This window comes from Chroicocephalus ridibundus, chromosome 21 (assembly GCF_963924245.1).
Source record: "Chroicocephalus ridibundus chromosome 21, bChrRid1.1, whole genome shotgun sequence".
Lineage (NCBI taxonomy): Eukaryota > Metazoa > Chordata > Aves > Charadriiformes > Laridae > Chroicocephalus > Chroicocephalus ridibundus.
In genome coordinates this window covers 2,193,297-2,213,255 of record NC_086304.1, presented here as the reverse complement: position 1 = coordinate 2,213,255, position 19,959 = coordinate 2,193,297, and the positions used below count along the sequence as shown (strand labels likewise).

Sequence of the window (19,959 nt, the reverse complement as noted above, 5' to 3'; positions counted from 1 at the left end):
GCCTACGCGAGCGCGCTGCTCGGCGGGGAGCAGACGAGAAGACCGGAAGCTCGAGGTCTAGCCGGCCGTTCCGGCGGGCGCTCTGTCCGGCGGGCCGCCTCCTCGCTGCCCCGGCGGAGGACTGACGGCAGGGAGCCGGCGGAGGCGGGGGGAGAGAGAAGATGGCGGAGGCCTCGGCAGCGGCGGCGGCCGCCGTGTCCCAGCACCGCTTCTTCTGCCACAGCTGCAAGGGGGAGGTCAGCCCCAAGCTGCCGGTAAGCGCCGGGGGTTGGGGCGGCAGCGGAGCCGGGGGGCGGTGGGTGAGGAGGGGAAGAGGCCGAGGCCTCTCAGCGCCGCTGCCCCCCCCGGCGGGGGCGGGCCGGGCTGGGCCGGGCCGGCCCCGGGGGTGAGGGGCTCGTCCCTCCTCCCCCCACCACGGGTTTCCCCTTTGGGGGAAGGGGGGGCTGTCTGGGGTTCAGCCTGGAGGGGGGAGGCTTTAGCCCGCCCCCAAACCTTCAGTCAGGGGTGAACCCCCCTCCCCAGACCCCTCCCTGCCCCCTGTGGGGAAGGGTAGACACCCCCCCCCTCCCCAAACCTGCAGGCAGGGGTGAACCCCCCTCCCCAGACCCCTCCCTGCCCCCTGTGGGGAAGGGCAGACACCCCCCCGCCTCCCCAAACTTGCAGGCAGGGGTGAACCCCCCTCCCCAGACCCCTCCCTGCCCCCTGTGGGGAAGGGCAGACACCCCCCCGCCTCCCCAAACCTGCAGGCAGGTGTGAACCCCCCTCCCCAGACCCCTCCCTGCCCCCTGTGGGGAAGGGCAGACACCCCCCCCCTCCCCAAACCTGCAGGCAGGTGTGAACCCCCCTCCCCAGACCCCTCCCTGCCCCCTGTGGGGAAGGGCAGACACCCCCCCCCCTCCCCAAACCTGCAGGCAGGTGTGAACCCCCCTCCCCAGACCCCTCCCTGCCCCCTGTGGGGAAGGGCAGACACCCCCCCCCTCCCCAAACCTGCCGGCAGGTGTGAACCCCCCTCCCCAGACCCCTCCCTGCCCCCTGTGGGGAAGGGCAGACACTCCCCCCCTCCCCAAACCTGCAGGCAGGTGTGAACCCCCCTCCCCAGACCCCTCCCTGCCCCCTGTGGGGAAGGGCAGACACCCCCCCCCCTCCCCAAACCTGCAGGCAGGTGTGAACCCCCCTCCCCAGACCCCTCCCTGCCCCCTGTGGGGAAGGGCAGACACCCCCCCGCCTCCCCAAACCTGCAGGCAGGGGTGAACCCCCCTCCCCAATCCCTTCCCTGCCCCCTGTGGGGAAGGGCAGACACCCCCCCCCCCCTCCCCAAACCTGCAGTCAGGGGTGAACCCCCCTCCCCAATCCCCTCCCTGCCCCCCCCCTCCCCCAAGCCCTGCAGTCAGAGGTGACCCCCCCCTCCCCAGTCCCCTCCCTGCCCCCGGTGGGGAAGGGCAGACACCCCCCCGCACGCCGCGCCCCAAGCCCTGCAGGCAGGGGTGACCCCCCCCTCCCCTCCCCAGTCCCCTCCCTAATCCCTTCCCTGACCATCCTGGGAAGGGGTGTTCCCTTCAAACCCTACACACAGTAGGGGGTGCCCCCCCCTCCCAGTCACCTTGTTGACCCCTGCAGGGCGGGGGTGTCCACCCCACCCCCCCCCCATCGTGTGGAGAAGGGGGTGCCCCCTGGAACAGGGCTGCCCTGCAAAGCCTCGGAGGCTGGTGTGAGACCCCCAAACTGCGGGGAAGGGGTGACCCCCGAAACCCTGCAGGGGAGGGGGGGGCTCTCTGAGGACAGGTTGACCCGCACCCCGACATCTGTAGGGCTGTGGGAGAGGATGAGTCCTCTGAGCCCTTTGGGAAGCGCTGCTGGCCCTGCAAAAGACTGCAGAGAGCAGCTGGGGGGGCCTGTATGTGGTCCCCTCCCAGGGGTGACCCCCAGCTCTAACCCCCTAAATGAGCCTGCCAGGGGTTCTTTGGCACTGCTGTCCCCCCGGGTGGGGGGACCCCCAACCCAGAGGGACCGAGTCCCCTGTATCCGGGGAGCCCAACGCCCCCAACTCCAAAGAGGGGAGCAGGGAGGTAACAAATCCCTGTGGCCCCTCAGCAAAGCAGCTCAAAGTGGGTCTGGGCCGGCATGAATTTAATATCCTCGCCCCCCCCCCCCCCCCCCATTTTAGAGGTTTCGAGGATGGAAGGTTTGGCTCGTGATCACTGAGGTTGGGGGACATTTGGGGGGGGCAGGACTGGGCTGATGCTGCTGTTCCCCGTGGCGGTGGGTGTAATCCCAGTGCCCAGGCTGGGAAGGGGTAGGGGTGGGACTGGGGGGGTGCACCCAGGGCTTGCGCGGGGGGCGGCAGGAGGAGCAGGTGAACCAGGCGGCCACCTTCATCCTGCATCCTTCCCCGGCTGAGCAGCGTGGGACGGCGGGGAGACGTCTCAGCCGCCGTTAGCCACGGGCTGCGTCTACATCCAAGTCGGATTCCCGAGCTGCCCTTGCACTGCTCGCGTGGGGGACTGTATCTCCCGTCACCTCCAGGGTTTGCAAGGCAGGGAGTTATCAGCTGCATTAACCCCAAAACTTAATTTCTGAGCTGCGAGTTGTGGGTTTTCTCTGCTCCTTTGTTGCCCAAGGGTGTTGGAGCCTTCCCTCTCCTTCCCTGTCACTGAGACAGGAGCAAGGCCACGCGCAGACCCCTCGGGCGCCGAGCCCTGTTCCCTGATACCTGTAAAATCCAGGCAAACGCAGCGACGCGGCCCCTGGGCAGCAAGAGGGGGGCACGCAGGCTCTGAAAGCGCTTGCACCCAGCGCGGGCCCCGGCACAGCCTCCAGCGGGGGCTTCTGCAGGCGGCCCCCTGAGGCTTATCCTCATTTGATGGGATGGAAGTCGGATATCTGCATCCCAATCCATCCCAACTCCTCTTCTCTGGAGCTGGTAGCTTCACCTTCAGGTGCTTCTCTTCCCAAATTTTGCTCCACGTTTTGTTTTTTTTTTTACACCATTTCCATCTGTTGCTGACTTCAGCGCTTTACCCTGCAACGTACAAAATCTACTTTGTTGAAAGAATTCCTGTCCAGAACCTACTCAAACCCCATCGGTCCCCAAGATTCAGGCTTTCCCGGTGCCTCAGTAAATCTTTCTCGTTTGTCCTGGGAGTAAAACTCCAGGCCTGCTCCACCAAACCCCTTTCCATCAAATCTCCGCTGGTTTTTCCTTTGCTCGGAGCTGGCGTGCCGCGAGCGGTTTCCTTCGCTTTCTAAATCGGGAGCCCGGGTGGACCGAAGTCCCTCCTGCTTTGCGTGGGCATTAAAGAGGTCGCCGCATCCTCTGCCTGCAGGATGGCTTGCCCAGCTCTCCCGGCGTGTCTTGCTCCAGTTTCTATTTCAAGAGCACCCAGAAACCCAGCTCAGGGTTGAGGCCTCGGTGGAGGCTGCTGTTTCGCCTCTCCCGCTGGGCTCTGCTCCCGTCCCCCTTGGAGCCGGCTGGATTTGGGTAGGGATAAGCGTCGTAGAGCTTTTGGTGGGTCTAGAAACGCAGGTTGTTACAGTCTGGGTATTAAAACATCTATTTGGAGCCTGCGCCTGCCAAGGTAATGAATCGTTTTGCTCTTTTGAGATCTCCCGTCATCTTCTGGCCTGGCCCCGGGGTGGGGACGGGGACTGACAGGTTCCCGGTGACCTGTTGGGGACTGTCAGTTGTCCCCAAACCTGTTCCTTCACATCATCCCTTTGAAGGAAAGCGTAGCCAGAACTTCCTTATGCCCTTCCCCGGCCGGTCGGCTTGGCTGGGAGAGGCCTTTGCAATCTTCACTCGGCTCCCAGGCGTGCTTTGAGGAGCATGGCCACTGCGTTGGGTTGGTGCCGTCCCCGTGGCTTGGGGACGTTTGATGTAGGGGTGTCACCTGAACCCCCGGCTGTGAGGAAGACGTGGCCGCGGGGCTGCTCTCCCCACGCTTGCAACAGGGTGACCTTGGGAGCTGCTTTTGCCGCTTCCCTTTGGTCTGTCCTCGGAGGGTCCCCTCCTGGCTGTGTGGCTGTCACCCTGCCTTGCAGGAGGAGTGCTGGCCTGGGTGTGCACCCCAGCCTGACCCAGCACTGATTTCTTTTGGCCTGGTAACTCTCTCTCCGTGCCTCAGTTTACCTCCAGCAGAACAATTACTGGCTCCGTGAGGGAGGATCCGCAGAACCAAAAGTGATAAATCTGGGAAAAGCTGGACCCGTTCGCCAGGACCAGGACACGGTTCCGTGCCCCCGACCTCTTTTTCTCTCACCCGAGACAAGGAACTTCTCTCCCTGTCTTTGCAAGAACAAAACAAAATGCTGAGCACGCTGGTTTGGTTTTTTTAACTGCTTTCACCAGGATAATGGCAACCTAAACTAAAACCCCCGGCTGCAAATCGTTTGGCTGTCCGGGAGGTCGTTCTTCATACCGACCCCCTCTGAGCAAGAGGATCTGCTCATCAGGCAAGATTTAGAGGCGGGGGGCCGCTGCCTCCTACCAAAGCGCGTGCGCAACCGCCGGGGTGCTCGTTGCCATTGCTGGGGCCTGGCGAGGGCTCCCACCAGATGGATTTGGGATGCAGCAGTCGTCCGGCGGAGCTGCTGCATCTTCTCACTTTGGCAGTGACCTGGCACCTCCCAGAGAGCGGGCAGAAGGGGTGTAGACTGCGCTCCCTGCCTGCGCCCCCTGAAACGTGAGTGTCCCGAGGAGGGACAGCACCTCGACAGGTCACTTCTGGTACTCTCGGGGCGGTCGGGGGCTGCCTCCGTGTTGGCAGGAGCCTGTAGTGCTGATGGGAGGTTGGGTCTTGGATGGGCTTGTGTTGTGTCTTGGATGGGCTTGTGTTAGGTTGTGTTGGGTTTTTGATGGGCTTGCGTTGGGTTGGGATGGGCTGCGTTGGCTTGCATTGGCTTGGGATGGGCTTGCTTTGGGTTGTGTTGAGTCTTGGATGGGCTTGCGTTGTGTTGGGATGGATCTTTGAGGGGCTTGCCTTGGGTTGGGATGGGCTTGCCTTGGGTTGGGATGGGCTGCGTGGGTTGTATTGGATCCTTGATGGACTTGCTGGGTTGTTTTGGGTCTTTGAGGGGCTTGCGTTGTGTTGGGATGGGTCTTTGAGGGGCTTGCATTGGGTTGGGATGGGTTGTGTTGGGTCTTTGAGGGGCTTGCATTGGGTTGGGGTAGGTTGTGTTGGGTCTTTGAGGGGCTTGCACTGGGTTGGGATGGGTTGTGTTGGGTCTTTGAGGGGTTTGCATTGGGTTGGGATGGGTTGTGTTGGGTTGTGTTGGATCTTTGAGGGGTTTGCATTGGGTTGGGATGGGTTGTGTTGGGTCTTTGAGGGGTTTGCATTGGGTTGGGATGGGTTGTGTTGGGTTGTGTTTGATCTTTGAGGGGTTTGCATTGGGTTGCTTGCTGCCCGAGCAGCTGAGTTACAGCCCTGGTCTGATGCTGAGAGTCGGCTGACGTTTAACGCTATCCCCTGCCGGCTATTTCAATTTGCTGTGTGCGGCCGGCGCTTGCCCTGATGGGGCTGCCGCCCTGCGGATCTGTTTTTATTTTAAAGCGGGGAGGAAAAAACCCTGAAAAAGAGACCGTGTGGCTGGATGAGAGGCAAAGCTGAGCAGCGATCTCGGCTCCTGCGGTGCCACCAAGCTGTGTGTGCTTGTTTCGGCCCCGTTCTGCCCTCCCCAAAGGTGGTGGGAGGAGAACGGAGCGATCCCTCTGCTCATCCCTCCTGTGGCTGGCTGGTTTTGTCCATGCGATGCTCCTGTCCCCGCTGAAATATCCTGTCCCCTTCGCTGGCGTGAAGCCGGGTGGTCTCAGCTGGGAGCGAGCCGGGAGAGGGGCTGTTCTGGCTTCACGTTCCCTTACCCTTGAAGAGCTCTGTATGAACGCCGAGGGTGACAGACCTTCCACCCGGTGCCACGCTCGGTTAAAAGCTGCCCCTCCACTGTCCGGTGTTTCGGTGATGGAGTCTCCCTTGTGCTCGGCGCGGCGCAAAGAAACCCTTGAATCGGCTGATGAACCGTGCGGCGATGCTGAAACGGAGTCAAGGTTAGGATGCGGTAGTCCACGTCTGTGACACCGATGACAACGCGATTAATATTTATAACGAAGGCGCGTCTGCGTCTCTCGGAAGGCTCTGTCCTTGCTCTGGGGGGAAGCAGCAGCAGCTTCCGAGCTCAGGTCCTGGGGCGGAGGAGACGCCGCGTGGCTTTGAACGGGAGCGAGCAGGTAAGGGGGGTGTTGCCTCGGAGCGTTTGATGTCTCCTGCTGTCCGGCATGACAACCGCTTCATCTTCTTTTGGCAAAATAGTTTTTTAAAAAAACCTACAGGGTGGTGGTTCTTTGTTGTGTTGTTTTGTGGGGTTTTTTTCCCCATAAAATTATCTGTCTTGTGTCACTTGAGCCCTGGATGTTCTTTCTGAGAGGGATGACGAGAGGTTGCTGAGCAGTCTTTCTTCTAGACCTCCCTGTGCTGAAGCATCTCCTGAGCTGGAGGCCGTACCTGCGCTCTTGGCTTTAAGAATCACAATCCCCCAAGAATTCGTCTTTTTAAAGACACTTTATGTTTCTGGCCTCCTGACGCGCTCTGGCCGCAGCCTCCACGGCTGATGTGTAGCGTAAGGAAAGTCCTCGGGTGGCGAGGTGATGAGCTGCCTCGAGGAGCGGGGACCCAGGGAGAAGCTGTCGAGCTCCCAGGGTGAGAGACACGGTCCCGGCTCGTGTGCCGGTGCCGTGGGAGAGGTCGGGAGCTTCGGAGTGCTCCGGCATCCCGCCGGGGGAAGAGATGCCGTGGAGTTTATTTTGCTGCTGCTTCTTCACGTGAGAATGGAAGCGCTGTCTTTTCCTAAGCGGGGGTTAAGACGTGTGAGGTTCAACCTTTCCGTGAGCTGCAACTCGATGGTGTGGCTCCGAAGTGCTGAATTAGGGTCGGTTCTCTGCCTCTCTCTCTTTTTACCTATGTCAAATACAAACCGGATAGTTTATTTAATGCGAGGAGCAGCCGCCCCGTGGGTGAAACCAGTTTGGACAGATGTTGCCCAGGACTTAAAGACGAGGAGTGAATGGCGTTGCAGCTGTGGGGATTACAGGAGGGATCTTGAATTCAGTAAAGACAAATGAGTCAACCCAAGCCCGGGGTGGTGGAGCTGAGTTATCCTGCCTGGTGAAGAGAGAGGAAGGTAGTTTAGAGCTGTAGGATGAGCTCATGGCCGTTGAGGGGAGGACAAGCGACTAGAGTAGGAGCGTGCCCAGCTGCTGGATGGAGCAAGAATTGGGAAAAACTTCTCAACTTGCCTTATTCTCTCTCCTTCGTCGCAGTCCATGCCTTGCCCATCAGGGAACTTGCTTTGATGTCTCCTCTCCAAGTTGCGGGTGGCTGGAATAGTCAGGAGAACATGAGAAGGGGATGGTTTGAGTCCTACCTTGCGGGTGAGGGTGATAGCACTGTTACCTGCGGGCCCTCGGCCGCGGTGGCCGGGAGCAGCTCGGATTTGGCGCCTCGGCCGGAAAGATGCTGATGGCGCTGAAAGCGCGGTGAGGGAGGGCTGAGCCGGCAGGACAGGCTGGGCTGCGGAGGGGACGTGCCACGCGACGCTGGCCTCGTCGCTACAGCACGGGACGCTTGGCCTTTGGGCACCGTGGTGTCCCCCGAGCGGGATGTGGCGCTGACGGGGGGGAGTTGGTGGCTCCTGGCTTGCTGTGGGACGATGGACAGGGAGAAGGCGTGAGCGGTGCCTCTGCCAGAGCCTGGCCACGTCCCTCGCTTCGCCTCTTCAGCCCGAGAACCCAAACCGTGCTGTAGATGGACCAAAGCAACCCGCGTGTCGCTTTTCCTGGTGCTTTGTAGCCTTTAAATTCCGTTTTCTGCCGGGACCTCGAAACTTCAACCGGTTTGCTGCCACGCAGCTTCGCTTGCTTCTTAATCGGAATTGCATTTGCAGCTTTCCCCTCTGTTTTGGGGGCTTGGGGACCACCTGGGTATCCGGACTTCCAAACCGGAGGCTGAAACACCGCTGAGTCCATGGCTTCCGCCCCGAGGTAGGATCAAGTCTAGCGACATCTCTCCTGCCAGACGCGCTTAGGCTAAACGTGTATGTGCCACCCGGTTCTGGCTGCTTAGGAGATGAGCTGGCTGCTTTCCTCCAGCTAACGAGCCTGCGTCTCCCGTGAGCAGGGCGCAGCGGGCTCCCGTCGGGCAGAGCCGTGGGCAGCGAGGGCTCCTGGTGGGATTTTCTTTTATTTTTCCTTCTGGGAAACACAGAACACCAGGCCGAAAGGGAATGGTAGCCATAGGGTGCCGTCATTTCTCCCTGGAAAGGCTTTTCCTTGGTGCCGTGGTTGGATCCCGCGTGGGGAATGAGGTCTCTGCGCTCACCGAAATGGTCACGGTGGCAGTTTTTGGGACGTGGGGCACCCCATCGAGCTCCTTCTTTGCAGGAGGCCCCGGCAGAGACCGGGGCCGCCTGACGCATCCCTAAACCTCTTGCAGAAAGTCGGGGGTGGGGGGAGACGAAGGGCTCGTGCCGCGCCGTGCACGCGGTGGCTCTGCAATATCCCACCCACCTCCCGTCGTCTGTTCTGGTTTCCCTTCTCCCTCCCTCCCTCCCCCCCCCTCGTTGCTATTTATCCCAAATGCCATTTTTATCTCTCTTCATGCTCTGACTATACGTTCGAGCTTCTGGGCAAGATGCTGGTAATTTCCATACAGATTATAACATAAAAAGAAACATTCAAAAGCTTCCAGAAACGCATCAGACCTGCAGTGTCCCTGATGGCACGGCCTGCTGCTAAGTTTAGAGCGGGGGGGGGGGGGGGGGGGGGAGGGAAATAAAAAAAATCTTTCTAACGTGGTCGTTTTTGACGTGGAAAACACTGGAAATGAGTTAAATGAGGGCTTTTTAGGAGGCGCAGAATGTCCTCCTGGTTGGGTATCGCTCTGAAGCCCGGCGGGATGGTATGAAAGGAGGTGGTTTGTACGAAATGAGCTTTTTGACCCCAGTATTTTAGTGCCTACCTTTCCGATTCGGGAGCTATTCATTACTTCTAAGAAATTCCAGGCGTTCGCTGCTCCTCGCTTCTAGTTTGCGGTCGAGACCCAGCCCCTCTGAAGAGGGACGCCTAAGACCGCTCCGCGTTTCACAGAGCCTCTCCCCCCAAAAAAAGAGCTCTCTTTTTCTTTTTTTCTTTTTCTTCTCCTTCCTCCCTGCGTTGCAATTTTTGTTCAACGGTGGCTCTGTGCTGTACGCCCCCCCCCACACACACACAACACGCTCTTCTCCGTGGGGGCATTTAGCCCCGCAATTTGCTCCTACGCAGAACCGAGCACCGCGCATCCCTCTTTCGAACCCGCGCGTCTATTCTCGTTAGCCTTGCGATTCACCGATGCAAAGCCGAAAGCCCCAGATGAATTTTTTGTTGGGTTCCCCCCCCCCACCCCCCACCCCCCTCCTTTTTAAGAGCTCATCGTCCATCGGTTCCCGTTATACCGGAGGCTGGAGCTCTTTTGAAAATACACCCCGTGTTCGGCTGCCTAAACGGGGCTTTTGTGAAAAACCTGTGTTCCGCCTCTCCCCCTCGCAGGCTGGGGTGTCCCGAAGGTTTGGGGAGCGGAGTTGCTGTGGGCCAGCCCCCCCCCCCCCCCCCCCAAAAGGCTCTTCTCCATCCCTGAAGCCGCTCCAGCTGGCGTGCCCCCGTGTAAGCACAGCACCTGGTAGATATTGCCAGCTAATGCTTGGCTTTAGTGGGGGGGGGGGAGAAAAAAAAAAGGCAAAATGAGATTAATTGAGGTGTCTTAGAGGGCTTATGTGCCATTCCCAGGGAAATTCAGGTTCAGGGGAAAAGTGATACGGTGCTGTACGGGGATGGGAAGGCGAAGCTTGTGTTTCACGATAGCGGAAAAAAAAAAGACGCGGGGGAATTTGGAGCTGCCTCGGCAAAGGCGTTGTGTTACAGGGCCGGGAGATGTCTCACCTGCGCTCAGGGTAACGCTGCGCTGGGAATTGGATCGGTCCTGGAGCTCGGCGGGGGCTCGGGAGTTCAGAGCTGGAGGAGCTGGGCCGTGCGGGGCAACTGGGGTGTCCCGTCTCTTCCCTCTTCCTCCTCCGGCTCCAGGTCTCAGTGGCAGGACTTGACACCGAGGGCTGGAGGTTGTGGTTCCCGGGATGCCGGCAGGGTTTTTATCTGTGGTCTGGGAAGCGTGAGTAGAGAAAGCAAGGCTCTTCTCAGGAGGATTTATTTTCGGACAGAGACCTCACAAGTCAGGGGTTGGAAAATCAATGCCCAGAGAGCGGGTTTTGGGAGTGCTCTGTCTCCCGTGCCCTGCAGTGGGACGGGTCGGGGAGGGAGGATCGGGAGGTGTTTTTTGATTTTGGCGATGTTTTGCCCTAAATGGAAGCAGAGCCACAGCTCTGGGACAAAACGAGGGCTCTCGCAATGAAAACTGAGAAACTTTTCTCCTCCAAAGAAGTCCCCCCCGCTGCTCCTAACAGCTCCAGCTGCCTCCGCGCTTCCCTGTGAGCAGCTCTTCGTTCGCCGGTGCGGAACCCGGGATCGCCATGTGGTCGTGGGTTTTTTTTCTGTTCCGCAATTGTCAATTGAGGTTAAGAATATCTGTTGTGATCCCCCCCCGACCCCGGGCTTTGAAAACCCTTGTAATGAAACCGAAACTCTGCTCTTCCAGGCTGCCTTCGCAGGGAGGTGGAGCTCAGGAATCCACGTCGCGTTCCCGGGCCTGGCCCTTTTTGAGCTCTTGTTCTTTTTCCTGAAATAGCGAGTGAAGTGCCCAGTGGCTAAAACCAGTTTCCGCTCTCTTCGCAGGAGTACACTTGCCCGAGATGTGAATCCGGCTTTATCGAAGAAGTCACGGATGATTCCAGGTAACGTACCCGTCCGTGCACCGCTTGTTTTACCCTTCACTGACATTCCCTCTGGGTTTCTAAAATGCCTGGTGTAAAGCTTCTAAAAACTCTGGACAACAAGGATAAAATAAGGAACGCAAAAGAAAAGCTTGTATACTAGCGTGAATTTGGACTTAGGACCCGATGAGACTGCAAATACAAGTGGCCGTTGGTCTTGTGCTGGAGCCACGTGGAGGGGTGTGAAGGCTTCCAAGATGGGAGTTGCGAATTAAGGTCCTGTGAACAAAAGCGCTGCCGGGTTTTTGAGGCCTGTTTTCTTCCGTCCGTTACACTGAAAAGCAGTATTTTTTTCTGGGACTCGAGCTTTTATCGCGGCGACTCACACTACCTTTTTGCCTCTGTTGGCCCCGGCTCAGGCTCCTGACGGCGTCTCCAAGCTCACGGCTCAGGCCGAGAGAGAAAGAAATACCTTTTCTCTCTAGGATTTGGTCATTGGTCACTCAGCAGAACACGCCGCTGGCAAATTAGGGATCCAAAATGATGCCTTTTCAGTCCTTACTATATTCTGTCTTGAGTAATTGCTGAGAAAAACGCTTTATTTGGGTTGGGGGGAGGCAAGGTGAAGAGATTACGTGGACCTTTGCTATCTGAGACTTGCCGCAGCTGAAGTTTGTGGACGGTGAGAGGACTTGATGTCATGCTACGTCGTCGTCTTAAATATAAAGTGTATACCTGTCACTTAAGGCAGGACCGGAGGGATCCTGTGGGGCACTCAGCGCACGGTCCCGTTTGATCCACCTCAAATGCCTCCTTTGAGGAGGCTCTTCCGGAATCTGGGTGCTTAAAACCCAGGTTTCTTCCACGGTCAGGTTGTGCAGAGTGTGCTAACACATAAACGAGCTTTTTAACTTTTAACTTTACTAGTCCTTTTCTGTCCCTAGGAATGACTCGGCCGTGTTGGCACAGGCAGGCGGGGTTTGCTCATCCCTTTCTCTCTCAGCCCGCGCGGGGACTGTCTTGCTCACGCGCGCTCCCGTCTGTGTTTAACCCGGACGGGGAGCTGCTTTCTGGAGGGGTGACCCGCTCTCACTCGTCTGTTTTCCTTCAGTTTTCTAGATGGCAGCGGCATCGACGACGGCCCATCCACACAGTTTGCAGAGGTGAGTTTTGCTGTCTTTTGGGGGTTCGGTTTTTTAGGGTTTGGGTGGGGTTTTTTTTGGGTGTTTTTTTTTTTTTATCTAGCTGTGAAGAGGTTTTTCAGTCTCGGCTCCACGTGCAGTACGTGAAGGCATCTTCGCTGGCTGCTTTGTAAAAAGGACAGCTCACCTTCCGAGGAGTTTTCAGGAACCTGGCAGATTTTAAGGAGACTGTTGACGCTGCCAGAAGTTTGCTCACTGGGCAGGGCAGGAAAAGGACAGACGCCCTGGTGCTGGCAGATGCTGGGACGCGTGTCGATGACCAGCCGGGGAGGGTGTTGCCTGACTGCCCTTTCCTCCCTGCTCGTTGCTGCTCTGAGTTTTACCAGAACTGCAACTTTCTAAAAAGTCCAAATTCGTACTAAAGACAGTCTCCTGTAATTCAGTTGCGTGGACCTCGGAGGCCGGGCTGTTGGGCAGCGAGGCCTGGAAGCGTCTTTTCTTACCCCGTTACCTAAAGTCTCGAACAGCCTGAGTCGAGCTCGGCAAATGCTCGCCCTGAACTCATGCTGTGGCCTCTCCTGAGTCACCCTGGGCTCCCGGCTGTGGCGGCAGCTCCGCTTCCAGACCCCAGGAAAGGAAGGGCGGCTTTAGGCTCTGATCGCAGGCTCCGTTCCTCCGGGCTCTGTTTCCCTTCAGGAGTTCAGCTGAGCCACGTAAAACAGATGGGAATAAAATTTCCATGTGTCTCCTCTGCCCGCAGGCCTTGCTCAGACATCAGGCTATTCGTTTGCTCGGTTATTGAGGAGTTTTAACCGTTCCTTGGTCCTGCCAGAAGAGCTTCCCCATGTCTTGTGTCGCAGCTCCTCGGCCGTGGTTATCCCCGGGTAGATTCGGGGGGGCTGCGTTGTTGCTGAGCCCTCTTTGGGTGCTGCAGCAAAGCCACTGCCTTCGGTGCCAGAAACAGGGTCGCCAAATAGCTGAAGATCCTCTACAGCTTTGTGTTTCGGATCTGGATCCCTCCTGTTTGCTTCCACGTTCCCCGCGTACGGCAGGTTTGCCTCTCCTCCCATCTTCAGCTGGATCCATTTATCTCCCGGACAAAGCCGGTGCCTTTATATTGCTCTTCCCCAGCGCCGTATCCCAGAAATGCCCCTGTTTGAGCGAGATAAAGTGATCTCGGCTTATAGCCCACGTGACGGTTTGCAAAGAGCTTTGGGATGCCTCTGCGTGAGAGGCGCTGTGTAAATTTAAATGGCTTTTAGGATTAATAATAAATGAAAGTCTTCTCTCGGCAGTGTGGCTGCAGGCAGGCAGAGCTGTATCTTGATCCTAACCAGCAGGAGAACAGGCAGAACTCTCGTATTAATTCAGAGAGCAGGTCATAAACTTGACTTCTCCCTTTACCTCCAATACCGGATGGAACCGGGCGACGGAGGAGACGTGTAAAGTGAGCTAATTTGGTGTGAAATGGAAATTAGGCCACTCTGATCGTGTCATAAGACATGAGGAGGGTTTAGTACGAATAAGAGAAGAACAGCCCTGGTGTTACGCTCCGGGGCATTTCGTTCCCGCAGTAAATCCGAGGGCGCTGCTCCTTCCGATATCACTTTAGGAGCGCGGAGCCAGGCCCGGGCGTACAGAGCATGAGCAGCGGCTCTACCACGTGGCACACGGAGGGTTTCTTGTCCGGTACTCCTTGTTTTGTTGTGTCCTACAATTAAGTTTTTTGTTTGTTTTTTTTTTTTTTTTTCCCCCCATAATCCCACACGATAAATCTCCAGTGTCCTCCTCAGCTGTTACTTTAAGCCGCGGGTGATCTGAATTGCGGAAGGAATAAAACCAAATGGGTTTTGCAGGTGAGGGTGGCCCAGGGGGCTCTCGGCTCGGAGCTGTGGCTTGGGATGAGGATGCTCTGGGTTCCTGGGTGTTTTTGTGCACCCCGTGGTTTCTTTGCGGGCTGGCAGCCCGCGGCAGGGTGCGTAGCCAGGAGCTCGGCAGGGATCCATCGGTGACCCCCGGCAGCTCTTGATTTGTGGCCCTGCTTGCCCTCGGAGAGGCTCAGGGCTGGCAGTTTGACTTGCTGAAGGAGCAGGTGGGTTTTTTTGCACCACCAGATCTGCTGTCGCGCCAGGAGACGGCTTTACTCGCGTGGAGGGACCCACAAAACAGCAGGACGCGTGGGAGGCTTTTCATCGTTGGGCCGTTTCGTGCCGCTCTGTCCTGCTGTGTCGGGTACGCCGAACCAGAGGGCACGACCAGAGACACAAACCCTCCTTCTCAGGGCTGTGCTTCGGTTCTTTCGGCCACATCCATTTGCCACCCGTGGCTGTGAGGGCCCAGAGCACTCAGTCAGCCCGTGGATGTGGGGGCCTGGGCGTCCAGCGTTCCTTCTCCTCAAATTCCAGCCCTTGCAGAGAGAAACCAACCCTCGCGGTGGCCTGGAGTGACTTAACAAACATATATGTTGTTGGGAATCTGTACATAGCGGGGAAAGAGCTGACGTGTTGGTCTTCCCGGGGGTGGGACAGCTGATTAGCTTGGGCTATAATTAAGCGTTTTTGCCAGACTTTTTTTTTTTTTTTCTGGGAGCCATGGTAACCATGTGAATTTGCTGAATTACTTCTGTCGAGGTGGACTTCCCTGCCCCCGTGCCGGCAGCAGAGTCCCTGGGATTAGTGACGGAGCCCTGTGTGGTTTGTGTCTCCCTTTTTCTCTCCCCCCTCCCCAGCTTTGGGACCATTTGGACCACACGATGTTCTTTCCCGACCTCAGACCCTTTCTGAGTAGCAGCTCACTGGATCAAGACAGCAGGGACAATGAGAGGGGCCACCAAGCTCACGCCGACCTCTGGGGACCAAGCCGACCCCCGCGATTGCCCATGACGCGAAGGTACCGATCCCGGGGCAGCTCGCGCCCCGACAGGTCTCCTGCTATCGAAGGGTAAGCACCTAAATTACCCCCTGGAAGTGTTTCCCTCCCTCATCGGTGGAAAAATGTGGGATCTTGGGGAGAAAGCCGATGAAATGGGATGCTGGCACTTATGGTGGGTGACCCTCAAACCTGGAAGACGCAGATTTTCACATTGGATGCTCTGCCCTTTGTCCCCCTGGGGGCAATCCAAGCTGCCTGGTGGGAAAGGTGGGTTTTGCCTGTACCGGTGCCAACCCTCACCGCGGGGAAACGAGTCAGTGCTTGGGAAAACTCAGTCATTTCCTCTCCCTCTCCCAGCCCTCCCACACTCTGATGAGTTAGCATCTCTCCTTCCTCCGAGCTCTGTCTCGGGGCTCGCCCTTCTGCGCAAAGATTTACCTGGGCCTGAGTCTTGCAGCGACGTGGCCGCGATCGATCGGAGCAGTATTTCGTGTTTTGCTGCCCGTTCTTGCTAAACTGTTGCTGGTGACACGTGTTTGTTTGCTCAACTTGTTCTTTTTTTTTGTCTGTCTTTCTTTCTTTCTTTCTTTCTCTTTCCATTCCGCCCTCTTTAGAATAATACAGCAGATCTTTGCGGGGTTTTTTGCAAACTCGGCGATTCCTGGCTCACAACACCCTTTTTCCTGGTGAGTAGCAAGAGTGGTTTAGACCGTGGCTTTGATCGCGGCTGTCCACACCAGTGGTCTGGTGCCCAGGAGCTCCGTCTCCCCAGTGTGGCTTCTCTGGGAGGATCGTGTAAACCCTGGGGGCTGGTTTAGGGTGAGTGAAATGGTTTCCTTTGACTCTGCTCCTGTCTGCAGGAGTGGGATGCTGCACTCCAATCCCGGGGACTATGCGTGGGGACAGAGCGGCCTTGATGCTATTGTCACCCAGGTAAGACCCACGTGGGTGGAGAGAGTCCCAAGCTGGCTGATGTGGGCTTTAAACTGTGCCTGGAAGCTTCTGTGCTCCTCTCTGGCCTGTCCCACTGCTGGAAACGAGCCCTGGGTTTCGGATGAGGACTAGGAACAGACCATGGGTGTCTGGCTCGGTGGCTGCTTGTTCCCTGCCTCTTCAGAGGGTCTAGGAGCAGAGGTGGGACCTTATTCCATGGAAATACAGTATCTTAGTTCACCTCTTTGTCAGCCCACGTGTGGTACAAGGCTTGCAGGTGCCTTCCACCAGGCTCAGCAGAGGCCAAAGATTAAAATCCCCAGCGTCAGCCCCGGATCTCTCGCCAAATTCAGCTCTTTGCAGCCATGAGCCGCTTCCCCCTGTGGTTTGTGGAGGGATGAGCGGAGTCCGTTCCCTGGAAGCAGTGTCTGGCTCCCTTGAGGATCGGGGGTGTCCGGCTTCCATCCACAAACAGTCTCTTCCAGGGCGTTGGCATCGCTGGGATGGGAAGAGCAGACGAATGCTTTACTGAGAGCTAATTTGGCTGCTGTTGTCGTGCTGACACCGCCTGGCAAAGCCATCTGCTGCCATTCATAAGTAGCCCCCGGCTTCCCAGGCTGCATCACCCGCCCGTCTCGCCCGCCTTACTCACTGCTTCCCAAAATGAGCCTGCAGCCCACATGGCCGCTCGGAGACAGCACCTTCCCCCTCCCACCCCACGCCCAGCAGAACCGAGCAAGCCCCGGCAAGCGCCGCGCCATGGAGTTGGTGTCGCGGTTCGGGTTCGGGCCGGATGGGCAGCTCCGCTGGGCTCCGTGCTGGGTCTGGAGCAGCGGCCCTGCCCGGACCGGGGTTTCGTGTCACCCCAGGCGTCTCAGTGTGGCCTCCAAAGTTAAATGAGGCTCCTGCAAATGCTTCTCCGCCCTCTCCCTGACTGTGCTTCAACCCATTTCGGCTGATTGCCGGGTGAATCTAGGTCTTAACAGTATAAAATTCCGATGAGTCATGGAAGTATAACGCTAGGAAAAGAGGTGCTGGCAGCACCATGGCTGCGGCTCGAGCTCAGCCCGTGTTAAACGTCAGAGGCTCCACGCAGGAGACGCAGACCCCCAGGAGTGCGGGCTTTGGCCTGGCGGCTCCTCGGCTTGGTGGCGAAACTCGACTGAAGCAGCTTCTCTTTGTAGCCCTGGGAGGTCGCCCCGTTCCTCCCGGCACCCTGGTCAAGGCCCAGGAGAGGCAGAAGGTGCTCCGTCTCCCTTGTTTCTGCAGTACGAGGTTCTTCCTCTTCTCAAAACATCTCTAGTGACTCCCGTTCAGAATCCTCCAGGAGTAGCTTGACACCTTCTCCCGTGTCCGTGGCCACGTCTCCCTTCCCACCCAGGCCCTTCCGTCCCCGACTGTTGATGCAAGAGAAAACGTTTGGTGGGCAGAGGTGTTAGAAGTGGGATGGCCAAGGGCGTGAAAGGAAGGTTTGAGCACCAAAACTGTCGCTGCGGAGAAGGGGGAGGGTCCCTTGGGCACTGGATGTCTGAGCTGGGATGCGATGGCCCCGGCTTGCTCCTAGGGTTGGGCGACGGGAAGGTTTCTGCCCTTGGCGCGGCCTGTCTGGGCTGCCGGCGATGTCCGTCACTTCAGGGGCTTTAGGAGCAGGTCAGAGCCACCCGCGGGGACAGGCTGGGCTGAGCTGCTCGGGCCCGGCTCTCTGGTTGTGGGCCGTGGCGCTCTCGGTGTTTGTACGACGATGGTCCGCACGGCAAAGCCCTGTCCCTACCCCTGAGCTCCGTTTGTTTTCTCCTCCACAGCTCTTGGGGCAGCTGGAAAACACGGGACCGCCGCCGGCCGACAAAGAGAAGATCTTGTCTCTCCCGACGGTGACAGTAACTCAGGAACAAGTCGGTAGGTGAAATCGGTCGCCAGCGTCCGGTGTCGCTCAGCCCCTGAGCTCCCTCTGCTGAGGATCGGGCCCTTCGCTGTGCCCTTGCGCTCCCCGGGCTGATGCGGGAGGGTCGGAGGCTGCTCCGTCCTCGATCCCTGCCTGGACTCGAGCTGGAAACGCTCGGCTCTTCCAGCTCAGGAGATCCTGAGCTTTGCTGCTGCCGTCGTCTCTGAGCTTGGGTTCTCCTGGGGCTCTCGGGTCTCCGCCAATTCAGGCCATCAGCAAAGACCCTCTTCCTTCTGCAGAGGGTTTGCGCAGCGCCTGAGCGCCGCTTTTCTGGCCTACCGACCCCCTGATGGCTTTACCTTCTCCTGAAATCTTCTGTTTGGGCTGTTGTTTATGGTCTCGTTAGCGCCGGGCTTGGCACGTTGCTTTTTTCCCTTCCCAGTTGGCTCGCGGCAGGGCTGGCGGACGAGGCTCGGAGCGTATTCCTGCCGAACCGCTCTGGAAACGTGCCGTGAAACGCGCGGGTTCTTGCGGCACAGCAAAGACCTGTGGGTTTCTCCTAACGTTTATGGTTTTGCAATTAGCTCATCCCGGGGATTTTTCTCCCCGCGTTTGCAGGAGGCTGTCTCCGAAGCCTGCTCAAAGGATCCCTTTCCCTCCCAGCTACTCTATTACTGGAAACTAAAATGCTCCGTTAAGACAAACCGTTTGATTAGAAAAGCCGTTTCCACAACAGCTATTTTTATCCGGTGCTTTTTATATACCCGCGTCTCTTCTTTTGATCTGGGGAGCCAAGAGGCAGCTGAATTTCCATGGTGTAACGCTGGCTCTGGCCCCTTGGCGTTGCCGGAGCCGGGGCCGCGCAGGGCTGGCGAGCGAGAGAGGCCGAGGGCTCGCCGTCCCCGCGGCCGGGATGTCTGCCTGCGCGTTATGGACTGGCCGCGAAGGAAGAGGGAGGGGGGTTTTCACCGTCTCTCGTGGGCGATGGCGCAGCAGGAGGAGGGCGTGCAACGGAAGCATCCCCCCGCCGGCCTTGCAAAACCATCCTTATTCCGCGCGAGGAGGTTTTGGCACAGGACAAAGTTTTGGCAGGACTAAAAATACCCGTAGCTTGACTTATTTTTTTATTTCACTTTATTTTTATTTTTTCTCCCCTCCCGTTGCTGGTCGCACGTGGAGAACGTCAGGAGTTTCTTTGGCTGCCTGGCGGGTTGTCCGCCCGCAGGTGAGCGTATGGCGTTTCCTGGGGAGGGTAAAGCTTCACCCTCCTCCCCTCTCCACGTCTCTTCCCAGATACGGGTTTGGAGTGTCCGGTGTGCAAAGAGGACTACGCGGTAGCGGAGCAGGTTCGGCAGTTACCGTGCAATCACTTCTTCCACAGCAACTGCATCGTGCCCTGGTTAGAGCTGGTAAGAACCCGCCGGGGACGGGGGGGACGGGACCCCGAGAGCTCCCCCGGCTCCGAGGCTCTGCCTGCGCCGTGGGGGGCAACCCTGCGGCGGGGGGGGGGGTGGGGGGAAAGCAGCCCGCCCCAGTGGTGTTTTCCCTCCCGATTCCCTCCTTTCTCCGGCAGCACGACACGTGTCCCGTCTGCAGGAAGAGCTTAAAAGGGGAAGATTCGACTCGGCAAACGCAAAACCCCGAGGCCTCGGCGAGCAACGGCTTCAGCAGCGAAAGCCAACTACACGATCGATGGACTTTCTGACGCTCGGGGGCTCTGGCCGGAGTATTGTTCCTACAGATGTACATTGTATTATAATTCAAACAGAAAAAAGAAAAACCCAAGAGTAGCAGGAAATCTAGGGCTGGGGGCGGGGAGGGGTGGGGGTGGGGGGGGGAAGGAACCCGCCCCGTGGTATTACTGCACCGAGTGCTGTCTTTTTCCCGAAACTTTAGCATCTCCCAGCGAATCGCGTCTCCGTTGGAAATCGCCTCGTTAGTCCTAAATCCCGAGCCTTTGGAGTGATTTGACTTGATTTTTTTTTTTTTTTTTTTTTTTTTTTTTTTTTTTGGGACTCGCAAGACCTTCGCTTCAAACGTGGGCCCTTGCGAAAGCGGGGACGGGGGACACGGTGGGGGTGTGGGGGGGTGTGTGTGTGCGCGGCCTGGGTCGCTAGCGAGCCCACCTCCGTCTGCGCGGTGTCGTCGTCCCCATCCCGTGTGTCCCCCCCCCTCCCTCCAAAGAGGTGGGGAACGCGTCCCCCGCCGTCGCGCTGCGCCTTGCGGAGGAGGAGGAGGCGGCGGAAAGGAGGCGATTTTGGCCCCTTTCCCTCCCCCCTCGAACCGGGT

The 19,959-nt window shown here is 58.2% G+C and overlaps 1 protein-coding gene across 1 annotated transcript; it reads left to right on the top strand.

Annotated features, from left to right (window-relative positions):
- The first annotated feature begins 12 nt into the window (after positions 1-12).
- RNF115 (ring finger protein 115) lies at positions 13-19,636 on the top strand. Its single transcript, XM_063357409.1, has 9 exons — positions 13-254; positions 10,805-10,863; positions 11,954-12,005; positions 14,713-14,924; positions 15,470-15,541; positions 15,716-15,788; positions 17,591-17,684; positions 18,964-19,079; positions 19,244-19,636. The coding sequence occupies exons 1-9, from the start codon at positions 162-164 to the stop codon at positions 19,373-19,375; spliced, it is 903 nt and encodes a 300-aa protein (XP_063213479.1). The 5' UTR covers positions 13-161; the 3' UTR covers positions 19,376-19,636.
- The last annotated feature ends 323 nt before the right edge of the window (positions 19,637-19,959 follow it).

What these genes read in the sequence shown, in the direction of transcription:
- RNF115 (XM_063357409.1), top strand. Translation starts at nt 162, where the DNA reads ATGGCGGAGGCCTCGGCAGCGGCGGCGGCCGCCGTGTCCCAGCACCGC. An exon ending in TCACAACACCCTTTTTCCTG is followed by an intron (nt 15,542 to 15,715) that starts GTGAGTAGCAAG and finishes TCCTGTCTGCAG; the next exon opens with GAGTGGGATGCTGCACTCCA. An exon ending in TTGATGCTATTGTCACCCAG is followed by an intron (nt 15,789 to 17,590) that starts GTAAGACCCACG and finishes TCTCCTCCACAG; the next exon opens with CTCTTGGGGCAGCTGGAAAA.